We start from the raw sequence: 25,734 nt of genomic DNA, 5'->3' as shown, positions 1-25,734 counted from the left end.
TAGGTAAGTGAGAGGTTAGTGTGAGCTGGTTAAAGAGGGAGACTGCCTTTGAGTTGAAGTTAGCTAAATGGCAGACTAAAGCCAAAACAAGCAATCTCTCCCTTTCCCTTCTCCTCCTACCTCTCTGTCTCTCTCTCCCCACCACACTTAACGTCTCTTCAACTCAAACCCACGACTTCTCAACTCACAGTTTGGTGCACATTACTTTGATTTTCATTTTATTTTGTTTTAAAAATTTAATGCACCATTGATTAACATCATGATAATGTACTGGTTCCCTTCAAAACCATCCCTTTTTCTTTAATACCCCTTACCATCTCCTCCTCTCGCCATCCTTCTTTTCTTTTACTTTCCTCTTTGCTTGCCGTGGGCTCAACCTCCATGGCTGGCCTTCCCGCCACTACTTCTCATCCTTTGCAGGACTATGATGAGGTGATTAACAAACCTTCTTCTTTTGTTTTTTTTTTCTTCTTTCAGTATTTGGGAAATGTACTTTGTAATCATTGAATCCCATGCATCACCTCAGTCTATATATTTAGCACGTAGCAAGTGTACATTCAGTATGCTGACACCGCCAATTTAGTTGGTTCTCTTTTCCTTGCATTTTTTCTTTTTTCCTTTTTCTGCATTGGTTTTCTTTACACTAGCGTGTGTAATGTGGCAACAGCAGCATCGGCCTCCGACACGACAGTCCGGGAAAGTTTCATGCAGAGTTTGCGGAGATGATATTGGAGTTAAGGAAGATGGGACATTGTTTGTTGCTTGTCATGTTTGTCGATTTCCCGTTTGCAAGCCTTGTTATGAGTATGAGAGAAGCGAAGGAAATCAGTGCTGTCCTCAGTGTAACACTCGCTATAAGCGTCACAGAGGTTTATCATTATTATTATTATTCGTTTAATTTTAGTACTTCTACGCATTTTAATGATCTGATAATACTTGTTTTTAGTTGACTAACTGTTGTAAGGTTTTGTTGTGTTGTCAGGTTGTGCTAGAGTTGTGGGGGATGATGAAGATGACATTGAAGCAGATGACTTTGATGATGAGTTTCAGATTAAGCAGCAGCAACAACAGCATCATGATCATGACCCAGATCATAAAAATGTCTTTGCTCGCTCGGTAATACATTCTACTCTAATATCAATGTTACTTTAAGATTTTAGCCTTTACAACAGAGCTGTATGGCAGAAATTGAGTAGACTATTTAAGATTCTGATAAATCAGCATTATGGTGTATATCGAAAGAGAATATTTGTTTGAATGATCATTTGTTATGCAATCTAAATAAGAACAGTGTGTTTAAGAGAACAGAAAGATCTCTAATGCCGTAGGCTGTGAGTTTTGCAGGAAAGTGGAGATTATATTCCAAGGCAGCCATTGCATACTGGCGGTCCTGCATTTTCGTCTGCCGGCAGTGGTAAGCAATTTCTTATAATTTTCAAAACTTCGTTTTTTCTTGAAAGAAAGACAAGATGTTCATATACAAGCGTGCAGTGGCAGGGAAGGAAATTGAGGCTGAAAGAGAGTTGTACAGCAATGAAGAATGGAAAGACAGAGTTGAGAAGTGGAAAGTCAGGCAAGAAAAGCGAGGTTTGGTGGGCAAAGATGATGTAGGCAATGATCAAGGAGAAGAAGACGAATACCTGTAAGTGTTTTCTTGCCTTGTGCCTTTTAATTCTTTCCTTTCATGGCCTGAATTTAGTTTTTGATTCTGTACAACCCTTTCTTTCTGCAGTATGGCTGAAGCTAGGCAACCATTGTGGCGAAAAATCCCTATTTCCTCGAGCAAGATCAATCCTTACCGCATTGTCATTATCATCCGACTCTTTGTTCTGATCTTCTTTCTCCGTTTCCGTGTCTTAACTCCAGCCTATGATGCTTACCCGTTATGGCTAATTTCTGTTATTTGTGAGATATGGTTTGCTTTCTCCTGGATACTTGATCAGTTCCCTAAATGGTTCCCAATTGAAAGAGAAACTTACCTTGATCGCTTGTCTATGAGGTTCGAGAGAGAGGGAGAGGCTAATCGTTTAGCGCCAATTGATTTTTTTGTGAGTACTGTGGATCCTCTCAAGGAACCTCCAATAATAACTGCAAACACTGTGCTTTCAATCTTGGCTGTTGACTATCCTGTCAATAAGATCAGTTGTTATGTGTCGGATGATGGTGCTTCGATGCTCCTTTTCGATTCACTAGCAGAAACTGCTGAGTTTGCAAGAAGATGGGTTCCTTTTTGCAAGAAGCATAATATTGAGCCAAGGGCTCCAGAATTCTACTTCTCTCAGAAGATAGACTACTTGAAGGATAAAGTTCATCCCAACTTTGTCAAGGAGCGAAGAGCAATGAAGGTAAGCAAGCAAATCTTCTACATTGATTTCCTTTTCAATTCTTCTTATGGTCAACCAAGCTGACTAGTGCTTGTTTTTGATGTAGAGAGAATATGAAGAATTCAAGGTGAAGATTAATTCATTGGTGGCGAAGGCTCAGAAGAAACCAGAAGAGGGATGGGTGATGCAGGATGGTACTCCATGGCCTGGAAACAACACAAGAGATCATCCTGGCATGATTCAGGTTAGAAAGATTCTATCGTTTCATATTTAAGCAGAACTTTTCTATCTTCTTTCATCTCAAATGCAACTAGAGGCTGGAGCTAGCTACTTGCTTAATCTGTAGGTCTATCTTGGAAGTGAGGGTGCCCTTGATGTGGAAGGTAAGGAGCTTCCCCGGCTTGTATATGTTTCTCGTGAGAAGCGACCTGGCTATCAACATCACAAGAAAGCCGGTGCCATGAATGCTCTGGTAAATAGCACTTAGTGAATTTCTCAATTGCATATTCCTGTAAGATTCGATTGTCAAATTCTGATAATTACATTTGTTGTATTCCATCTCTAGATTCGAGTCTCTGCAGTGCTCACCAATGCCCCTTTTATGTTGAACTTGGATTGTGATCATTACCTTAACAACAGCAAAGCTGCAAGGGAAGCTATGTGTTTCTTAATGGATCCCCAGCTCGGGAAGAAGGTCTGCTATGTCCAGTTTCCTCAAAGGTTTGATGGTATCGATCGTCATGATAGATATGCTAATCGGAACACTGTGTTCTTTGATGTAAGTTGAATTAGTTGATGAGCATTGTTTTCTGTTTGCTGATAGTCATTACAGCGATCTTTGCATTTTTAGTCTCTCAAACTCTTGTACTTTGTTGACAGATTAACATGAAAGGCCTGGATGGTGTCCAAGGGCCAGTATATGTTGGTACTGGATGTGTCTTCAATAGGCAGGCATTGTATGGCTATGATCCCCCAGTTTCTGAAAAGCGGCTTAAGATGACATGTGATTGCTGGCCTTCGTGGTGTTGCTGCTGCTGTGGCGGCTCAAGGAAGTCAAAGTCCAAGAAGAAAGGGCAAAGAAGTCTGTTCGGAGGACTACTCCCCAGGAAAAAGAAAATGATGGGCAAGAACTATATGAAGAAAGGATCCGGAGCAGTGTTTGAACTTGAAGAAATTGAAGAAGGGCTTGAAGGTTATGAAGAGTTGGAGAAATCATCACTTATGTCACAGAAAAATTTTGAGAAACGATTTGGGCAATCGCCAGTATTCATCACCTCCACCCTAATGGAAGAAGGTGGCCTGCCTGAAGGAACTAATCCTGCAACACTTATCAAGGAAGCTATCCATGTTATTAGTTGTGGATATGAAGAGAAGACTGAATGGGGAAAAGAGGTAAGTAGCATTATGGAGAGTTCTGCTATATAGAAAATGTTGAAAGATGACTGAAGGCTCAATTTGTTCCTTTGCAGGTTGGATGGATCTATGGTTCAATTACAGAGGATATCCTGACAGGATTCAAGATGCATTGTAGAGGATGGAAGTCAATTTATTGTTCTCCAAAGATTGCTGCTTTTAAGGGATCAGCTCCCATTAATCTATCTGATCGGTTGCACCAAGTTCTCCGATGGGCTCTTGGTTCTGTTGAAATTTTCATGAGTCGTCACTGCCCATTATGGTATGGTTATGGAGGAAAGTTGAAATGGCTGGAGAGGCTTGCCTACATTAATACTGTTGTCTATCCTTTCACTTCCATTCCTTTGCTTGCTTACTGTACTCTTCCAGCTGTCTGCCTTCTGACAGGAAAATTCATCATCCCTACAGTAAGTGATCCTCAACCCTGCATGCTTAAATAGTACTGCTACAGAAACTCCTGAAAATGAAAGTTCAGCTATGAATGGGGAGCGCTTGCATTTATTGGTCAAGTTGTTGAGTTAAAGTTTTAGAATTTATTTAACAGAAAATTTTGTCTCCTGCAGCTGACCAACCTTGCAAGTATATGGTTCATGGCACTTTTCCTCTCCATCATAGCAACAAGTGTACTAGAGCTTCGATGGAGTGGAGTAAGCATCGAAGACTTGTGGCGTAACGAGCAGTTCTGGGTCATTGGTGGTGTCTCAGCACATCTTTTTGCAGTCTTCCAAGGCCTCCTCAAGGTCCTTGGTGGAGTTGACACAAACTTCACCGTCACAGCCAAAGCAGCAGATGATGCAGAATTTGGGGAGCTATACCTCTTTAAATGGACTACTCTTCTAATCCCACCAACTACTCTAATTATCCTGAACATGGTTGGGGTTGTGGCTGGAGTATCTGATGCTATCAACAATGGGTATGGTTCATGGGGTCCTTTATTCGGAAAGCTATTCTTCGCTTTCTGGGTCATCGTTCATCTCTACCCTTTCCTCAAAGGTTTAATGGGAAGGCAGAACAGGACACCTACCATTGTTGTCCTCTGGTCTGTCCTTCTTGCATCAATTTTCTCTCTGATTTGGGTCAGAATTGATCCCTTCTTGCCAAAGCAAACTGGCCCTATTCTCAAACAATGTGGAGTGGAGTGCTAGTCATGTCATTAAGGTCCTTTCCTGTATTAATTTTGCCTGTCAGGTTATGCCATTGTATTTAGTTGTTTTCCTGCATAAGATTTTTTGTCAAGAGTGATCAATGTATTACCAACCGATCAATACTAGAGATTTTGTTGTTAATATGACAAACTGGAATTTTAAGATATGGCCTTCATCATGACATTTTTCTTGTGCTGTGCATTTCTTGTTTCTTTCTTTTTTTTCTTTTTTCCTTCCCTTCAAGCAATAGGTTGGATTTATGACAAGCAGAGGGGCACTGGATGGATTGATTGAAAATGTCAAGTGGATAGATAAAGTAGGTAGGTGATAATGGAGGTTACCAGCCTATCACCTCTAGATCAAAGTCAACTATGAATCAGGGAATGGAAACAATGGGAGATTCTTCAGGGTAGTTGGAATATATAATTTATTAAAATGAGAACAGAAAATAAATAATGTCAATACTGAAAATGTTGAATGCTTCAAAATTTTGATCTTCGGATTTGGACCTAGTCAATTTGTATTTGTAATTTATGCATAATATAGAAAAAATAATTTCAGTAGAATTATTATTTACTGATAAAATTAATTTTATATTACATGTAGGTAGTATTGTTATCGGATGTAACATATTTATTGATTGGAATATTTATCACCATTAAATCACACATGATAAAAAGTTAATCAACATAAATATTATACCTAATGAATTATACTATATATTATTATACAATTAATAATTTTGTTTATGTAAGATGAATTAAGTCTGGTCTAAAAAAATATATGTCACAGATTCAGTAACTAGTCAAGAGAAAGTGACAAAATTAAATCGGTCAAGAGGACGTGCACCTCATTACTATAGCACATCATTCCAGGAAGGCCTAGCCCTCCAGAAACTGATAGACAGGACAAGATATGAAAAAGAGAAAAGACCTGACCCACCAGTTTCGCCCTGTTTTATTTTTGAAAGCCAGCTAGCTTGCTGAGAGTTATATTGTCCAATGGCTCAGACAAGTAAGCTTGAGTTCGTGCTGCTAGTTCTTGTGCCACAAAGCGCATGGAAGGCCGTTCCTCTGGAACTGTACGAGTGCATGCCAAGGCAACCTTGACTACAAAAACAACCTCCTCTGCTAATTGGCCTGCAGGAAGTGGAAGCCGCTCGTCCAGCACATCGTTTAGACATAACTCAGTATCATTTGTCATTGACATTTTTAAGGATGATAGTGAAGTTAAGAGCTCTCCTGGGTGCTTTCCCATCATCACTTCTAGTGCCACCACTCCAAAGCTGTAAGTATCACATTTGTCGGTCACTCGCATGGTAAGCGCCAGCTCTGCAGATCAAGCAGAAAAAAACTAGTAATTTGGCACTGGGAAAAGATCGGTCTGAATCTGTTTGGTAAAGGAGGACCCTTTATAAGGAAACCTTACCAAACAGCAGTGCAGTAGCAGAGTGCTAACTGTGGTACAGATTATGAGCTTAAGCCTAACATTCTCTTCCTTTGAATGACAAGAGACTATTGTAATCTTTCTAAGTGCTAATTTGGTCAAGGAAACATAACAAGAACTGTACATGGTAGAATTAATTGTTTACCTGGTGCCATGTAGCCATAAGAGCCAGCAACTGCAGTCCAGTTGGATGAATCTTTACTCAACAATCTGGCTGTTCCAAAATCTGAGAGTCGTGGCTCAAATTCTAATTCGAGCAAGATATTGTTCAAAGATATATCCCGATGAACAATGGGTGGAGAGCAATCATGGTGCAAGTAGGCAACTGCATGAGCCACTCCTTGTACAATCTTCACTCTTGTAGCCCAACCAAGCTCCAGTTCCGCTTCCACTCCATACAAAACCTTCCCTAAGCTTCCTCTTTCAACATACTCATAAACCAAGTACAAACAGCCCCTCCTGGAACAGTACCCATAAAGCTTGATGATGTTCCGATGCCTAACTTCTGTCAACATTCGAATCTCATTCTCAAAACTCTGGCGATTTATTGCTGGAATATCACTGGAGTCTGATACATTTAGTTTTTTGACTGCAACAACTTGATCAGTTGACAAAACAGCTTTGTAAACACTTCCAAATCCTCCTTTTCCAATGCAGTACCTCTCATTGAAGTCTTCAGTGGCCTTAACAATATCTCCAAATGTGAACTTTCCCTCTCTTTTCCATATCATTGACTCAGTACTCTTGTATTTGTTTGAACTTTTGATCTCTTCATCAACGAGTTTGCTCTTCCGACGAGATATTAGCACTACAACAACGATTACTGCTATCAAGAACAAGCAACAAACTGGAACAATGACACCAGTAAGAACCTTTCTGTTGATTTTTGAGGATTTTCCGCTTGAAGTTATCAGATTACAAGGAGATAACCCTTTTATATTTCCACACAAGTCTGAGTTTCCAATAAAAGCTTCTGTAGATGCATTTTGGAACATTCCATCAGTTGGGACAGGTCCAGTCAACTCATTGTAGGAGAAATCGAAAGAATGCAGACTAATCATGCCAGACAAAGCTGTTGGGATTCTTCCTGAAAGATTATTGTGTGAGACATCGAGATTTTCCAATAATGTCAGCTTTCCTAGATTAGCAGGTATTGGTCCTGAGAGTGAATTGCTGCTGAGATCCAACAAGTACTTCAATGAGTTTAAGTTTCCCAGCTCAAAAGGAATTTCACCTGATAGATTGTTGTGGCTCAAATCCAGGCTCGATAGCTTCTCACAATTCGCAAGCTCATCTGGTATATTTCCAGACAGCTTGTTATCAGATAAATCAAGAGATTCGAGCTTTGACAAACTGCCCAAACTCAGGGGGATTACTCCTCTCAAATGATTGTTGCTCAAGTTGAGACTGAGTAACATGCTTAGATTTCCCAATTCAATGGGAATCATCCCAGTCAAATCGTTCGAGTCCAGAGTTAGAGCACCTAGCTTGGTCAACTTCCCAAGTTCAGCAGGGATTTCACCAGAAATTCTATTTCTGTCTATGTGAAAATTGGTCAGGTTTTCACATTCTCCCCAAACAGGCGAGATTTCACCAATAAACTGATTGCCGCTGAGAGAAATGAAATAAAGTCCTGGATGAACTCCAAATGCATCAGTGATGTTTCCAGTGAATTGGTTCCCATCAAGCCGTACTCTAGTTAATCCTGAGCAATTCCTCAAGCAGGTCGGCAATGACCCAGTGAAATTGTTGTCATTAACCGTAAATTGTTTGAGAGCCAAACCACTACAAATCTCAGGTGGCAATTCCCCAAAGAAGCTGTTGTCCGAAAAGCTAGCATATGACAAAGAAGGGCTATACTTGCCAAAATCACTTGGAATGCTACCAGAGAAATTATTAGTGAACAAATTGATTGACTGTAGAGAACTAAGGCGTGAAATAGTCTCTGGCAACTCTCCATAAAGCTGGTTACCGCTGAGATCTAGTAGTGTTAGGGCTGTCATATTTCCAATATCAGGTGGAATTATTCCACTGATATTGTTGGAAAAAAGATTCATGACCTGAAGATTTGTGAGATTCCAGAGTGTAGGAGGAATAGGCCCTGAAAGCTGGTTTCCTGAAATTTCTAGAGTCCCCAAATCTTTCAAGTTTCCAATCTCAAAGGGAATTGAACCAGAAAGTGTGTTATTGTAGAGGAAAAGAAGATTGAGCTTTGTCAGTTGCCCAATTTCTGAGGGAATATGTCCAGACAACATATTGTTTTGAAGTTGTAAAGAAAACAATTCAGTCCAATTGGAAAAAAGATAAGGTGAGATTTCACCTGTCAAAACATTATCAGATAAACCTAAATCAACCATTTTGGTGAGATTGGCCAAGGACAGAGGCAATTCCCCACTTAGTTGATTCAAGGCCAAGGCCAGGTATGTGAGGTTGGTACAAAGGCCAAGCTCAGGAGGTATTGTTGAATTTAAATCATTCATTCGGAGATCAAGTGATTCTAAATTCCTGAGTCGGCCTAAAGAAGATGGAATATTCCCTATGAATGAATTGTTAAACAACTCAACAATTTGAAGATCAGACAAGAAGCCAATACTTCCAGGAATCTGCCCGCTAAAATTATTATTTGCCAGACGAAGATGTTTGAGATTGGAAAGCTTGGAAATGTTAGATGACAATGGCCCTTGGAATGAGTTTTCAGTGAGATTTAAATATTCAATCTTTCCCAGATCAGTATATGCCCATTCTGGTACCATGCCAGTAAACTGATTGGAAGACAAGTCCAGAAAGGTCAAATTCCGGCAATTGGATAAGAAATCAGGGAACCCTGAAGAGAGTTCATTAAAGAAAAGGCTAAGATGGATCAACGAAGGCATACTTGAAAATTTAGACCAATCAGGTGTTTGAAAGAAGTTTGCTCCAAGGTCCAAGTACCGTACGTTTTGGAGATTGCTAAGCTGATAAGGAATGGTACCATTGAGATTGTTGTAATAAAGATTAAGAAACTGAAGCTCTGCCAATCGTCCCATCTCCACAGGTATGCTGCCCTCAAAAAAGTTGCTGCTCAAGTCCAAGTAAGTGAGCTTGGAGAGATTAATAATAGCTGATGGTATGACTCCGCCGATATTATTATTCTGGAGGTCAAAGCTGGTGATGTTTGAAAACGAAGAGAAGCTGAACTGGGCAAGTGTTCCAGTAATGTTCAGATTGGAGAGGTGTATTTCTGAAACTGTTCCAGTGGTGTCGCAGGAAATGGCAGTCCAGTTGCAGAGGCTGGCGAGGCTGGCGAGGGACCATGAATTGAGAGAAGGAGGTGAAGAAGAGAAGCTGTTTCTCCATCTGACGAGAGCTTCTGCTTGGGTTCTTGGTGAGGAGGTGATCTGCAGTGGGAACAAACAGAGGAATAAAAAATGGAGAAAAAGAAGAGAGAATTTTAGAGTTGTGGCCATGCTTATCAGCTTATTTTAGTAGTGAATTATGCTGGTGCTAATCTTATATAGAAGAGGAGTAATTGCTATCAAAACTGCAATCACTAGACAAAAGAAAAAACGATTGCCCTTAATAATTCAATGCACAGAATGATCAAGTTTACTTATGCGGTTGACCTGAAGAGAAATAATTCTTTTTCTTTTTTCTTAAGACTCAAAAGAAAAAGAAAAAGAAAATGACAGTTGAAACCAGTAACTAACTATAATTGAAATAAATCATTCTTAAATAATTATTTTTCTATGAAACATCAACTAATTTAATTATTTCTGTTTTTAATTTATAAAATATTATAAATATTGTTTGAATTCTTTTTTCTCTCAGTAAAGTTAAATAATAATATAATTAATTTAATTTATGTGATTGAGTGAGACATGTAAATCATATTCAATTCAACTACAAAATGTGTTCCATGAATACTTTAAACACATAATTCTGATTCAACAACCTAACCCCTTTTGTTTGGTCTTTACTCTGTAATATACAAATTTCTACTTAACTTTTAAGTTAAAGCTTACAACTTTGTTTGTGAGTTGACCAAGTACCATATTATAATAGAGGGTACAAGTTGGGAAGTGATTATTTAACGTATGAAAACGACATTTATTTAAGCGAACGACAACCACTTTTTGACTATCATGTTTGTCTAGGAAAAAAAATGGAAAACCATCCGAATACGATATTATGTTGTCTTCTATTCAAGGATGTAATACAACTCAGCTAAGACCAGCTTTCACTGGTTTTATTTTAGCTTTATTCACTTTATTTAAATTTAATCAAGTTTAAATGAATTGTTTTCTTCTTTTTTTTGAGAAGAAGTTTAAACGAATTTAATTGTAATATATTTATTACCATTTATAATTTCACTCTAAAAATAAAATTTTAAAAATATTTTATATTTATGATAAGTAAAACATTAGTTATTATAATTTAAATATTAAATCATTAATATTGTATTTTATGAGCTAGCATATGAATGTTGATGAACTAACTCGTGAATTAATTAATTAGTTAAGTTTTATCTAGTTTAAATTTATTTTATTTTATTTAAATGAATTAAACAAGTTTTTATAAAACAAAATTCTGAATAGTTTATAAATTATAACCCTGATTTTATATTGGTGACCATATAGTAGGAAAATTTGGTAAATGACAACCCAATAGGGTAACAGGGCTCTTCTTCTTTTTTTCTTTTTAGAGTAAATTAATAAAAAAAATGCTAATTAAAGATAATCATAGAGATAATTCCAATTTAAAGTGTTTCTAAAAAAAGAATTTATCATGTGTAATGTTCCTCTAGTTCAAGCAGCAGAATAATAACATAATTTTCTTTTAATATCCTTTTTTCGCGGAAAAATGAATTAATTTCATATCTCATCATTTTCAATAGTGCATATTATTTAATTTATTTTTTCACTACTTGAAATGATGAATAATGTAAACAAAATCCTCAAATATATTAATTATATTTAATTTATTATTTATACAAATTATTATTATGAATAATGTTAATTTTAATTGTATTAATTATTTTTATAATATTATCTACTTCAATTCTATGATTTAATATTATCCCACCACCGTTTGTACCACTACCATTAACATATGCATCACTAAAATGAAAAGGCAACTATTAATAGGTTGACCAAGTCAACTGACTTAAAAAAATAGATTTTCTTTACACCTCTTGTTTTATCCTCTTAGGTTTTTTCTTTTTAAAAAAATAAAATCTCCTAATGTTTGAAAATTTAGTGGCTCTAATTTTCAATCATGATAATATTTGATAAGTTAATTTTAATAAAATTAGTTATATATACAAAATGAGACAAAAGGAAAAGATGTTATCAACTATTGACTTGAGATTTAAACATTGGATTAGATTAGTATATAATAATCTAATTAAATATCATATTCCTATAAGAATACAAGTAGTAGAGGACCAAAAGAAGTTAGTGAGTTTATAAAATATAGATAATATATTTCTATAAGAATACAAGTAGTAGATGACCAAAAGAAAGTTAGTGAGTTTATAAAAGGGTAAAACATTTCTTTTGCACGCCTAGATAGGACCAATAGGGCTTCATTCAATTGTCAATTATAGATTTTATAATGGTAAGACTAATTATGGAAGCATAATGGTAGGTAACAGAGGGATAGCAATAACACGTGCACCCGCTCTCTTTTATATATATATATATATATATATATATATATATTTATATCTCCTTCTTAGTCATTCTTAGTGCATCGATAAAGAATTTATATATATATATATATATTTTTTAGATTTAAATTTTATTTAATATGATGTTGACATGTGTACTATTTTTGACACATAAAATTTAAATTTATATGTAATTTTATAATTTTTATTAATTAATAAGTTACATTTCTAATTAAACATTCATTCTAATCCTAACAAATAAATTATTACTAATAAATTAGTTTTTTGATTAGAAAATAATTAATTTTCTAATTAGATAATGATTTTTCTAAAAGATAGTATATTAATTATATTTTAATATAATATTGACTAATAAATTAATTTTCTAATTAGATAATAATTTTAATTATAAAATTAATATTTTTAAATATTATATTCAATAATAAAGTAAATTTTAATTATATAATAATTTCTAATTTTAAAAAAATAGTAATATCAATTATATTATTAATTTATATAATATTTGAGTTAATAAATAAATATTTTTAAAAATAATTTATTAGTAGTATTAATTTAAAGACAATATCAATAAATAAATATTTTGTTAATATAATAATATAAATAAAATTTTAAAAATATTAAAAATAGTTAGTTTACTATTATTTTTAAAATTATTATAAGTCAATATTAAATAAATAATTGATTAAATTACATCTATAAATTTAATTATATAATCAAAGATAATAATAACGATCGTGTAATATACGATTAGACGGCTTGATATAATAATAGAGGATGATCGATCCCCTCATGCTCGAAATGGATTTTAAGATTTATGTTATTTATAAAAAAGATTTTTATGAATTTTTAATTATTAATTCATTTTTTATTTATTCTTCTGTACATAACAAGATTACATTAAAAGAAATAAAAATAAACAAGATTAAATAATTCATGTGCCCGCCCGTGATCATGCCAATTCTATTTTTCTAATTTTCTTTTATAACTTTGAGGACAAATTGACTTCTTTTTCTGTTTTTCCCTTTCTTCTGTTCTCCTTCAGTTTTTTATTTTTTTTCTTTTTCAAGCACGTCCTGAAAAAAATTCTTCAGACATTAAAAATGCTTTCTGCCTGAATTTAAATCCTGATGAAATTGAGTTCATTACTTCAGTACAGTTTGAGTCCCTATGCATGGATTATAAGTTTTTCATCTTTTTCCTCCGTAGTCTCTTCTATCAAATTTCAGGGTGGAAATATTAAAGAACAGAAATAATCAATCCAACTGCTAACATTGCAAACCTGACAAAACCAAACCACTACAGAGAATGCTTCACTTTCTTATTCTGTCTATTGCTTTTATGGGAATAAATGCACAGTAAGAAATTCAGTTTAAACTTCCCAACTCTACCTTCATGGACACTCAACCATAGTAGCCGTTGCAGCTGGACAGGGATTCAACGCAATGAAGCAGGCAGCATCTTTGAGCTAAGTCTGCAGAACCCGGGGCTGGACAGGTTTGACTCCTCAGCCTTTTCCTAATCTCACCTCCCTCAAACCCAATTTAAGTAATCTCGTAGAAGATATCCAGGCTAGAAGAGACTCAGTTTTCTTGATCTGGGAAGCAACAACTTAACAAACAGTACTTCATCTCTTTAATAACTCACTCACAGGTCCAATTCCAGCAATTTACAAAAGCTGCGGCTTCTCAATCGTGGTGTACACTACCTAGAAAATCCTGATCCAGTTCAGTTTAAGGGTATGGCTGGCATCCTTAACAGAGCTTGGATTTATCCTACGTCCTCTTAAAGAAAATTCCCATTTTTATTTCTGAGTGCCCAAGCTGACATTTCTTGACCTTTCTAATAATCTTATAACGGCTCAGATCTCAATGCAACTACTGACTCCACTGCAGAGGCTTGGAATAAAGAAGCTGAATGGTGTCATACCTGATGAGATTAGGCATCTGTCAAAACTTGAAATGCTTGAATTGCATGAGAGTGAGTTTTATGGGCCATTACCCTTTTCAACTAGAAACCTGAGGATGCTTCATAACTTAAAATCTTAAGTTAGCAGGCCTAAATTCTTGCATCGCAGAAGAACTTGGTTTTTGCACCAACCTTGCTTATCTTCAACTATCTTTAAACAACCTAACAGGTCCAGTGCCTCTTTCCCTGGCCTCATTTATCTAAGTCTCCTAGCAAAGCTCATTTCCTTGCAACTCCAAAATGAATGATTTATATCGAACAATACCGCCAGAAATTGGAACAATTCGTTACCTCAACTTTCTCTACCTTTTTCAGAATCAAATTATCTGGTTCAATACCTCTAAAAATAGGAAAACTTGTCAAATTCAAGGAGCTTCAGAGTTCATCAGACTAAATTTGAGCAAGTATAAGCTGTAAGACGAGATACGAGCTGAATTGGGAAGCTGTCTGTCTATATCATGGATTTTTCGCCCGTAAAATAAATAAAATTGTATTCTTTGCAATAAAAATAAAATGTATTAAACTCTTAGTTTATAATTAAATATATTAAATTTTAATTTTAATAATACAATATATTTTATCTAGAACGGGGATTGGTATTTAGACAATGACACAAATTAAAATTTAAAATTTCTTTAAGAATTTAAGTCTTTTTATGTTTTAGATAATATAGATAATACAATAGGTCTTGCTAAGACAATCTTAAATATTAAATTCAAATTTAATGATTAAAATTTTATTATTTAATAAATAATTATTTGTTACATAAAATATAAATTAAATTTTGATAAAGTTTCAAGCATTTGATTGAAATTTAAAGGTGGCTTGTGGTAGTGGTGGTTTTTAGTGAATTAAAGAGCAGGGGTGGTTTCTGCTGTTGTGGGCCTGTGGCTGGTTGAGAGGTGGCAAGTGGTGGTCTTGGCTTTTTGGTGAGGGAGCAGTGGTTGTTGCAGCAGGTGGCAAATGATGGTGTAAGGTTTATATTTCAAACGTTTACGACTGTAGCAGGGCGATCAGAAACGACCACAAGTGACAAGGCGTTGAGCAATATCAAACTTGGAATAATTATATTTTTAATATCTAAATTTATCAAAAAAACTAATAATTAAATAATTAAATAAAAAAATTATAAAAAAATAAAATAGTAATTTTAGTAGGTCACATATTAAAATATTAATATTAATATTTTTTATGTTAAATGAAATAAAAAATTAAAACATATGATAAAAACATGTAAAAATAATTAAATGACAAACTTATTCATCATATATAAACGTATTTTTACCAAATCAGTAGAGTTTTATAATATAATAAATATTAGGATTCATGAATTGAAAATTAAAGATTAAAGCTACTAAATTAGAGATTACTGATAAATTTATTTTAGTTTTTGACGTGTTTAATAATTTTTGCTATTTTTTCTACATATATAAAATTTAAAAAAATAATCTGCAAATCAACTGCTAGAAATATTATTTTGTTATTTTTTATAAATTGCTACATTCAATTATTAATTTTAAAAACTCAACCATTCGATTATCATTTTTTTTATAAATTTAGACATTAAAAATATAATTATCTCCATCAACTCCAACACAATTGGAGCCCCAGCTTATCCTTGTGCAGTCATGAGAGGAGATTTATAGAGTAAGTTTGTTTGAATTTAATGTTTGAAGGTCAGGTTGATGACTTTATTTTTCTTTTTACCCTTGTAGAAGAAGAATTCAGAACAATCATATTATAACTTTTATCAACACTCTTATGATAAAAAACTGTAATTATCAAAAAATTATACTAAAATTGTATATTAAAATTAATTAATATAAAGCAAAAAAAACGAAGTGATCATCAATTTAAAAATATTGATGAACCAAAAGATGAGATTTTAGTGAAAAAAGAAAAGAAGAGATAAATAGGAGAGAGGCTTGCTAACACATTTTTATTTACAGTGTGGTTCTGATACTTGTTTATGTTTTCTTTGAGCAACTTCTTATGCCCTCGAAATTTCAATGTTTGCCCTTCATGTTTTAAGATTGCAAGGAATTCTTATGAGAATTTTGATATTTAATTATGTGAAATAGAATCATGCTTCCAGGAGCGTTAGTTATGGTAGTTAATTATCATCAGCATTTTCAGTTCATACTCGGTAGTTTCTAGTCACACACAGCATTATATCTATATTACGCCAATGAAGCATTGATGGTTTTAAAAGATGGAAGGGAAAATCAGTTTGCCTGGTAATGGTTTTACAATAACTTTGCAGCTGCAGCATTTTGCTGATACAGCTTGCACAAACTCAAGAATAAACAAAGAAATATTAGGTGATAGAATAAAATTAAATGAATTACATTGTATTGGCATTCAATCAACCCAATAAAAGAATTACAACAGCAGGCACGTATACCACAGATAACCATGAATAAATTCACAAGCCACACCCAAAAACAAAGAAGAAATGAAAAAGACACACACGAACAGGTTTAATGCACATCATCAGTGTGATCCAGCAGCAGCAGCACCACCATTATTCAAAGCTCTCTCCAACCTGGTCTCAAACGGAGTAGAGTACCAATTCACTCTCTTGTCCTGCAGATCCACAAAACTCAGTTAAGCACGCATCAGTTTGACAAAACAATCCTCTCATGAAACTTCACCTCACATATACCTCTCTATACTTGCTGGTCGTGTTTGGTATTCCCTTGAAAGAAGAGGCTGAGTCGGAGTGTTTGCTGGTGACACTGTCATTCCAATAGGTTCCTACGGTCCCAATTATAGGCATCTCGTCAGGGCTACGACTAGGTGACTTCCTTGGCGAAGAAGAAGCTGAAAACTGTTTAAGCTCTTCCATAGTTAGCGCGCCTAGAATAGGTCTATCTTCAAAGCTTTTTGGTGAATTTGATCCCACTGTCGTGCTTTTCTCAGGTGTAAAAGTATCAAAACCATTTGTGCTGGGCTTGCTAATTGGTGTACTCTCTGATGAACCCAACCAGTTGGATAAGCTAGCATCCACTGCCACTTCTTGGTTTGCTTTCTTAGATTGCTCGGATTTGGCTTTGAAACTGAATGACAATTCCCTAAAACTAGGCTCAGAGCTAAACGAAGTCCGGGGTTCTTGACCCAGCGTGTGATTTTCTTTCTGTTGTTTCAACAATGGTGTCCCTTTTGCTTTCACAGCCTTCCATTGAGTGAGATTTTCTACCGGGTTCAACACAGAGTGCACATAACCACTCCTATCTCGAGCATTGGGATTTGGCTTCACTTCCCTGTCATGCAAACTACTTGTCATCACAGAACTATCAACCTCCTCAGTAAATGGTAGCGCCCCTTTAGCCACTGATAGTTTCGGACCTGATTCTAAAACTCCATCATCCTCGTATACATCATCAAAATCTAATGCACCGTCATCTTCATCTTCATCTTCGTCATCATCATCATCTACATCACTTTCCCCATAGTCTAATTCATCATCACTATCTCTACAATTCTGGTATCTATGATTAGAAGGAAAAGATCCTGAGCTTGAAGTGATCGAACTATCGTCAGAAGAGGAGTGAGATTGGCTTGGTTTTACTAAATTCTCTTCCTTCTCCTTCCTTTTTCCACCATCTTCTTTCTCCACACAAAACTCAGTGGATTCTTCCACTGAAGCATGCTCATAGGTTGTCACAATCGAATCAAATGTTACTTTTTTTCGAGGGCTAAGGTTCAATGGCTCCTCAGGCTTATTATCCCTATAACCAAAAATCCTCAAAACAAGTGAATGTCAAAAGTGGATAACAATGGAAAACCAAAAAATAAATAAATAAATAAACTGAAGGCCTTAGGTCACTTACCTAATTTCTGAAACTGGGTTAGTGGGTATTTCTGGGTAGTTCTGTACCAAAGAAACTGCCGACTGCACTGGTTTGAGACCTGCATTTCTCTGCAACAAAGATCATAACCTTTATTATAAAAAAACTCTACTCAGTCATCACAAAGAAAGTCAAGAACAAAAATACAGCAGTTCAAAAGATTAAATTTTTTATCAACCCAACAACAACTCAACTAAACCTTATCCCTGAGCAATTTTCTTGAAAACCAAATCCGGAAAAAGAGAAAAATTAGAAATTCCAATTCGAAGAAAAGGTAAAGACTCTTACCTGATCACGAGGTTGAACCTTATGCCTATGTTTACGGCGTTTGCTGCGATCTTTGGAGGAACCAAAGCAAGCAAGAAAACATCCCATTTTAGATATAAAGAAATACCCTTTTATTTGGCCTTTGTTTCTTGAAAATCAGATAAATTTTCCTTTTGTTGCTTTCTCTTCAAAAAGAGAGAATTGGCTAATGGGTTTTCATTGTTGATGCAAGAGAGAAAGAGAGAGAGAGAGAGAGAGAGAGAGAGAGAGGAGCGTTTCTTGCCGTTGTGGAAAAGGCGGTAGGGACAAAACGGTCAAGAGAATTTGAAGAAGAAGAAAGGCTTTTATTAAGGGATCTTTTTTAATAAAAAATAAAAATAAATAATTATTTTATTTTACTAGAAGAGAAAAAAAGTAAGTGACCGTTAGGATTGGAGAGTGATCGTGGACAACAGCCTGTAAATTTGTTTTGGATTTTGTAATGTATATGCAGCAGCAGGTGTATTGCTAGATGGAATGTGTCTTGACCGTTGATTACACTTAAAAAGTTGGCGGGTCCAATTGGAGACTGATTAGTCTGAATAATAAATAGTGCCATTACATACTGTGCTATAAATATATAATCTAAAATATGTATATATTGTTAAGAATTAGCAAATTAAGTCTTAAAAGCATATGAAGACCCCAAATATCACGAAGTATCTTTCGAATTTTATCTAATGTTGTTCTCCTATTTACTATTACTCTTTTTTTTTAACAATTTATTTAATATTATATTGTATAATGGTTATTCTAAATGAAAGAAAATGATTTCTCTGCAATTTTTGTATTTTTATTGATATATAATTAATTTAAAGTGGAAAAAAAATATTAATTCTAATTTTTTGATTTATTTCATTATTATTAAAACATTGTTGTTGGAGTACAAATGAAATCCATGAACCCCTAGAAATTAGAAACACAATCCCATTGTTATATATATTCCTTTTTTCCACAAAGGATAACATATGATTCTTCTTCCTAAGTTCTTCATACAGTAAAACATATAGAGATGAAACAAACCATGTCTGCATTCAATTTGAGACTTCGAATTCACAATTCCCTGGAAACATCATAGTTAGTTTCTTTTGCTATTTCTGCTCAGGCCCTTTCAAGAAAGCTTCTGATATCTGCTTAAATGGCAAAAGAAAGGGAGTTATAGATGGGTAAGAATGGACCAGAGAAGAAGATCTGATGCTCAATTTGAGCTTCGTAAGAATTTTTGGACTTTTGAATTTATCTGACCCAGTAAAGAAGGAACATTATTTTGTATATGTAAATATATGCAAGAACTAACACAAAACTGTCGAGGACGTGGAATTTGACCCAATAAAAAAGATTATTTTGTATATGTTAAAATATATTCAAGAATTAAAGTAAAAAAATCATATTGGGGTGAGAGAGGCTCGAACTCTCGACCTCAGGATCACTCAACAACAGCTATGAGACCTACGCGCTAGCCAACTGCGCCACCACCCCTTCTTATTTTAAGTTATAAGAAAAATAAATAGCGCTTTAACTTCAAATGCAATTCTTAAATTAAATTTATATCACAAATATCTTTATATTATGATAATATTAAAGTGTTTGGTTATGTTGGATGTCTATTGTTATGTCTTTGAATATATTTTTTTATGCAAATAAAACTCTATCTTTATAACCATTTACACCTATAAATGGGTGTTACAATCAATGGAATGATATACACGTATACGTTTGTTTTTTTGTTGTTTTTTATTTTATAATACTTTTTATTCTTGTTCTTTATTTTACAACACATTATTGCTTAAAACAAAATGCAAGGTAGAGCTATTATTATTTTCTTTCCATATTAAAAAAAAAATAGCATGAGGTTATATTCTATCTTTATTAAATTTATTATTGAATTCACAAAGACCCATTTTGGTAGTCCTAATGAGTACATAACACTTATTATTTTTTATTTTTGTTTGTGGCTTTTAAATTTCTATAAATTCTTTTATTTTAATTAAATACCAGTTTATGTTGCAATTATAATTTTATTTGCATATTTTGTAGGATCATAGTTTTATTTTATTTCTATTTTATTTTATTTATTATTATAGTTATATTATCTTATATTAGTTACAATTCCTGAAGAACTAGTGTTTATATATAGTTTCTAAAGAAATTATATTATAAATATTAGTTACTAAAAAACTTGTATTATAAATTTTAGTTCATGAAGTACTCATATTATAAATTTTAGTTCTTGAAGAACTTGTATTATAAATTTAGTTCCTGAAAAACTAGTGTTATATATAATTTTTAAAGAATTTATATTATAGATTTTAGTTCATGAAGTACCTGTATTATAAATTTTAGTTCTTGAAGCACTTGTATTATAATATTCAGATCCTAAAGAACAAATATTAGTTTTAGTTCTTGAAGAAATAATTAAATAAATAAATAAATAAAGGTATAAATTCTTGAAGAACTAAGTATCTTGAAATCTAGTATCTCAATTTATTCAGGAATTAATTTTTTATGTTCCTGAAGAACCAAATATATTAGTTTTTAAAGATTGATACTAATTGACATATCATTTATTTTTTTTGGTATAGAAAGGTAAAATATTATGGATCCTACTCAATCATTAGTAAGATAAATGATGCAGATTTATGTCTTGCAAACATTACTACCATGCATACCATATTAAGAGATAATAAATATTTTTATCACTTAACAATGGGACAAACTTATGTCAATACAATATCTGGTAGTAAAAGAATAATTGAAGGCTCCAAAAGAGCAAATATATTACTACCTGGAGGTATATATTTCTTTATTAAAAATGCATTATTCTCCCTAAAATCTCGTAGAAATTTATTGAGCTTTAAAGATATTTGCCAAAATGGATATCAGATTGAAACTACAAATGTGGAAAATATTGAATATCTCTATATTATAACCCTCGTAATGGGAAAGAAATGTGCATTTGAGAAATTACTTGCTTCTCTTATGGCTTATATTACACATATATGTGTACTATTGAAACAAATATGGTAGTAATGCAGAAGTTTTCTAATCCAAATATTTTTCTTATTTGGCATGATCGATTAGGTCAACCTGGATCAATAATGAAGCAAAAAATTATTGAAAATTCTTCAATCTAATATATTCTCATGTTCAGCTTACTCTTAAGACAAACTGATTATTATGCCTTCACCGAGCAAAATTCAAAATGAATCAACCAGATTTCTGAAACGTATACAATATAATATTTGTGGACTAATTCATCCACCATGTGGATGATTTAAATATTTTATGGTGTTAATAGATGCATCAACAAGATGGTCACATGTATGTTTATTATCAACTCAAAATCTGGCATTTGCTAGATTACTTGCTCAAATAATCCGATTAAGAGCACAATTTCCATAATATGCTATTAAGACAATTCGTCTTGATAATGCTGGTAAAATTTACAACTAAGGCCTTTAATGATCATTGCATGTCAATTGAATAACTGTTGAACATTCAATAACTTATGTTTATATTGAAAATGGTCTAGCAGAATCTTTTATTAAACGTCTTCAATTAATAGCTAGACCATTGCTTATGAAAATAAACATTCCAATAATTGCTTGGGATATATAATTTTACATACAACAACTATTATTCCTATCAAGCCAACTAGTTATCATAAATTTTCACCATTATAGTTGTTTTTTGGCCAAGAGCCAAATATTTTCCATTTGAGAACTTTTGGATGTGTTGGTTATCTTCCAATTGACCTCCCCCCATCGCACAAAAATGGGACCTCATAGGAGTTTAGAAATATATTGAATATAAATCTCCGTATATAATTAAATATCTTAAGCCATTAATGAAGAATGTCTTTATTGCGAGATTTAATGATTGTCATTTTAATTAGGCTTTGCTTATTAAGTTGGGGAGAGAGAACAAGCAATTAGAGAAACAAATTGTTTGGAATGGGCCTTCATTAAATTATCTTGATCCTTATTCAAAACAATGTAAACTAGAATTTCAAAGGATATCATTTACAAAATATAGCAAACCAATTGCCATATGCATTGTCTAATCCAAAAAGAGTTACTAAATCTCATATACCAACTGAAAATACTCAAGCTAAAATTAATGTCCCAGTAGGACAACATATTAATATTATAGCAAATTAGTCCATGACACACTAAAAGCGTGATAGGCCACCTAGTTCCAAGGATAAAAATCCAAGAAAGAAAAGGGAATAAAATAAACCAAGTGATAGTCCCAAAATTGATGTTTCTGAAGAGTCCATAACAAAAGACATAGATGAACAAGTAACCTTAAAAGAGGTTCAAGTGCATGAAGATGATGAAAATAATGAGATATCAATCAACTATGCCACTTCAGGTAAGAGATGGAACCGAAGTTAAACTATTGTCGGCGATATATTTGCATATGTAGTGCCAATTAATATTGTAAAAGAAAGTGAGAACATTGAACCTAAGTCCGTCATTGCATGTCGATAAAGAAATGATTGGCCTAAATAGAAAGATGCAATCCAGACAGAATTAAACTCATTAGAAGAATGCCAAGTGTTTGGCCCTATTGTTTTAATACCTGAAGATATTAAGTCAGTAGGCTACAAATGGATTTTTGTGCATAAACGCAATGAGAAAAATAAAATTGTGAGATACAAAACACGAATTGTAGCACAAAGGCTCTTACAAAGACCTGGTATTGATTATGAATAAATTTTTTTCTCCGTTATGGATGCAATTACATTTAGATTTTTAATTAGCTTGGCAAGTTTAGAAGGATTTCATATGCATCTTATGGATATTGTTACAACTTATTTATATGGATCACTTAATAATGATATTTATATGAAAGTTCTTAAAGGATTAAAAATGCATGAAGCATATAGCTCAAAATCACGATAAATATATTCAATTAAGCTACAAAAATCCTTGTATGGATTAAAATAATATGGACGAATGTGGTATAACCGCCTAAGTGAATATCTTTTGAAGGAAGGATATACTAACAATTCAATTTGTCCATGTATTTTAATTAAGAAAATAAATTTTGGGTTTACTATAAGTGCAGTTTATGTTGATGATTTTAAACATCATTGAGACCCCCGAAGAGTTGACAGAAATAATAATTTATTTAAAAAATAAATTTGAAATGAAATATTAGGGAAGAATAAAATTTTGTCTCACTCTGCAGATTGAACATTTATTTGGAGGAATTTTTATTCATCAATCAACTTATATTAAAAAGATATTAAAATATTTTAATATAGATAAATCTCATCCAATGAGTTCTTCCATGATTTTTAGATATTTGGATATAAAAAATGACCATTTTCGTCCTCAGTAAGACAATGAAGAAATACATGATCCATAAGTACCGTATCTTAGTGCTATTGGAGCATTAATGTATTTTGCTAATTGTATAAGACATAATATAACATTTCTGTAAATTTGTTAGCAATATATAATTTCTCACCAACTCGAAAAATTAGAATGGTGTGAAACATGTTTTCTGCTATTTATGTGGTACATCAACTATGAGTTTTTTATCCACAAGACTCGAAGTCAGAATTAATTGGATATGTAGATGCTGGATATTTGGTGTTCTACTGAGCAAACTCTAACTGCCACATCATCTAATCATGCTGAAATATTGGCAATACACGATGCTAGTAGAGAATGCATATGGTTGAAATCTATGATTTATTTATGAAAGCACTCCCTATAATAATATTTGAGAAGCTGGTGAATAAAATTGACATGCGCCGACTAAGAGACTTTTGTTAGAAGTCATGTTTTCATGAGAGGGAGATTTTGATGTTCTATAATTTTTTCTATCTTAGTTTAAGTTTTGTCCCATTGGATTTTCCTACATGAATAATGTACTATTTTTCCTTCACTAAGGTTTTTTCCATAATATTTTTCTTAGTAAGATTTTAACGAGGCATATTCATTATAATAGACATTAAAGGGGGAGTGTTATGATAATATTAAAGTGTTTGAATTATATTGGATGTCTATGGATAGATTTTCTTATGCAAATAGAACTCTATCTCTGTAACCCTTTATACCTGTAAATAAGTGTTATAATCAATAGAATGATACACATATATACATATTAGAAAAATTACTCTCTCTTCTCTCTTTATTTTCTTTATTCTTATTTTTTTTATTTTATAATACTCTTTATTCTTATTATTTATTTCACAACACTTTATACTTTTTATTTTACTAATAGTTAGATCCTTTTAGTACCACCATAACTTATGTAAATCTCAAAAACATTAATCTATATTAATATATGATGCTATATAATGATCTCTCTGAAATTTTATTTAGAATGAGATTAAAAAAATTAATATCTAAATCTCCACATATAAAATTTTATTCACGTATACAATTGTTTATTATATAATTTTTTTTTCTTTTGACATGTGTATTTATTTTCAACACGTAAAATTCAAGTTAATATGCGATTTTATAATTTATTTACATCAATTTATTAATTAATAAGTTATTTCTTAATTAAAAAATAATTTCAACCCTTGAAAATAATATTTTTATAATATTATATTAACTAATACATTAATATCTTAACTAAAAAATAATTCTAATTTTAGAAAATAGTATTTAAATTAAAATTTTAATATTATATTAACTAATAAATTAGTTTCTTAATCACACTATTATTTCTAATTCTAAAAAATAGTATACTAATTGGTTAAATGCAACATGTGAACTTTATCCATTTTTATCACTTTAACATCTTAGCTTTTAATAAAACTTAATAGACACCTTTACTTATTTCTTTTGTAAACTTTTTTACATATGACTTCGTTCAATACATTAATATGTACTGTCATAAATATTTAAATATGATTAAAAGGTAAAATTTATGTGTATATTACATTAAATCAAAAGTTAAAAAGTGTTTAAGAGGTTACGAAAATAGAATTCAAATATTTATTTAAACTGAAAGCTCATATTAAATAAACAAAGTTCACATATTTAAATATGCATTATGCCAATATCAATTATATTTGTCATATCACTTTTATATAAAATTAAGAAATTAATTAATAAATATATTTAAAATATTTTTATAGTATTTTACTAATAAGATTTTAAATTTTCTTAAGAAAAATATTTAAAAATAATTTAGGTTATTATTTTATAGAATGTAACAAATAGTTATAAAGTATCTAAAGTTTTATTAAATTTTATCTATGATATTATTTTACATTATTATTATTTATAATTAAATTAATAATAGTGAAATATGCAGATAAATTATCAATATTATTAAGATTAGATAATTTTTATGATAAAAACAAAATTAAAAAGTTAAAATAAAGAAATATATAGGCATTGTAGGCTATTTAAAAAAAAAATACAGAAGGAATTATAGGTAAGAATAAAGGTTAAATTTAAAAAAATAATAAAAATTATTTATAGTTTCTTATTAAATTTATGATGTAATTTTTTAAATTTAAATTTTAATTGTTTTTTGATACATTGATTAAAAATTAATAAAAAATAACTAAAAATAACTATATTGTGTTTTTAAAAAATTTAAAAAACAGTATTTTTTTCTTAGATAATAAAAACAATATA

The 25,734-nt window shown here is 32.4% G+C and overlaps 3 protein-coding genes and 1 non-coding gene across 7 annotated transcripts; 1 reads left to right on the top strand and 3 right to left on the bottom strand.

Moving 5' to 3' along the window:
- The first annotated feature begins 241 nt into the window (after positions 1-241).
- On the top strand, positions 242-5,333 carry LOC8266484 (cellulose synthase A catalytic subunit 4 [UDP-forming]). Of its 4 annotated transcripts, XM_015723786.3 has the most exons (13): positions 243-432; positions 668-869; positions 983-1,116; positions 1,345-1,414; positions 1,492-1,642; positions 1,733-2,345; positions 2,431-2,568; positions 2,671-2,796; positions 2,890-3,102; positions 3,204-3,716; positions 3,794-4,144; positions 4,301-4,895; positions 5,133-5,333. In XM_015723786.3, the coding sequence occupies exons 1-12, from the start codon at positions 382-384 to the stop codon at positions 4,880-4,882; spliced, it is 3,144 nt and encodes a 1,047-aa protein (XP_015579272.2). In that variant the 5' UTR covers positions 243-381; the 3' UTR covers positions 4,883-4,895; positions 5,133-5,333. The 4 variants fall into 4 exon arrangements, with proteins under 4 accessions (XP_048232484.1, XP_015579272.2, XP_015579274.2 ...); XM_048376527.1 differs by lacking the exon at positions 5,133-5,333 and having other exon boundaries at positions 242-432; positions 983-1,101; positions 4,301-5,044; XM_015723788.2 differs by lacking the exon at positions 5,133-5,333 and having other exon boundaries at positions 244-432; positions 671-869; positions 4,301-5,044.
- Positions 5,334-5,622: 289 nt separating this feature from the next.
- On the bottom strand, positions 5,623-9,773 carry LOC8266485 (MDIS1-interacting receptor like kinase 2). Its single transcript, XM_002526515.4, has 2 exons — positions 6,474-9,773; positions 5,623-6,213 (listed from the first exon to the last, which is right to left on the bottom strand). Exons 1-2 carry the CDS (start codon positions 9,352-9,354, stop codon positions 5,840-5,842), a joined length of 3,255 nt encoding a protein of 1,084 aa, XP_002526561.3. The 5' UTR covers positions 9,355-9,773; the 3' UTR covers positions 5,623-5,839.
- A 6,491-nt stretch (positions 9,774-16,264) lies between these two features.
- LOC8266488 (serine/threonine-protein kinase pakF) lies at positions 16,265-18,409 on the bottom strand. The gene is made up of 4 exons (XM_002526518.4): positions 18,101-18,409; positions 17,795-17,883; positions 16,627-17,692; positions 16,265-16,547 (listed from the first exon to the last, which is right to left on the bottom strand). The coding sequence occupies exons 1-4, from the start codon at positions 18,185-18,187 to the stop codon at positions 16,455-16,457; spliced, it is 1,335 nt and encodes a 444-aa protein (XP_002526564.2). The 5' UTR covers positions 18,188-18,409; the 3' UTR covers positions 16,265-16,454.
- Positions 18,410-19,509: 1,100 nt separating this feature from the next.
- TRNAM-CAU lies at positions 19,510-19,597 on the bottom strand. Its single transcript is given in 2 exon segments — positions 19,510-19,545; positions 19,560-19,597. It is a non-coding gene; the product is annotated as a tRNA-Met (tRNA).
- Between the last annotated feature and the right edge of the window lie 6,137 nt (positions 19,598-25,734).

Source organism: Ricinus communis, chromosome 7 (assembly GCF_019578655.1).
Source record: "Ricinus communis isolate WT05 ecotype wild-type chromosome 7, ASM1957865v1, whole genome shotgun sequence".
Lineage (NCBI taxonomy): Eukaryota > Viridiplantae > Streptophyta > Magnoliopsida > Malpighiales > Euphorbiaceae > Ricinus > Ricinus communis.
Note: the sequence above shows the minus strand (reverse complement) of the source record. Positions and strands in the feature narration are given on the sequence as shown.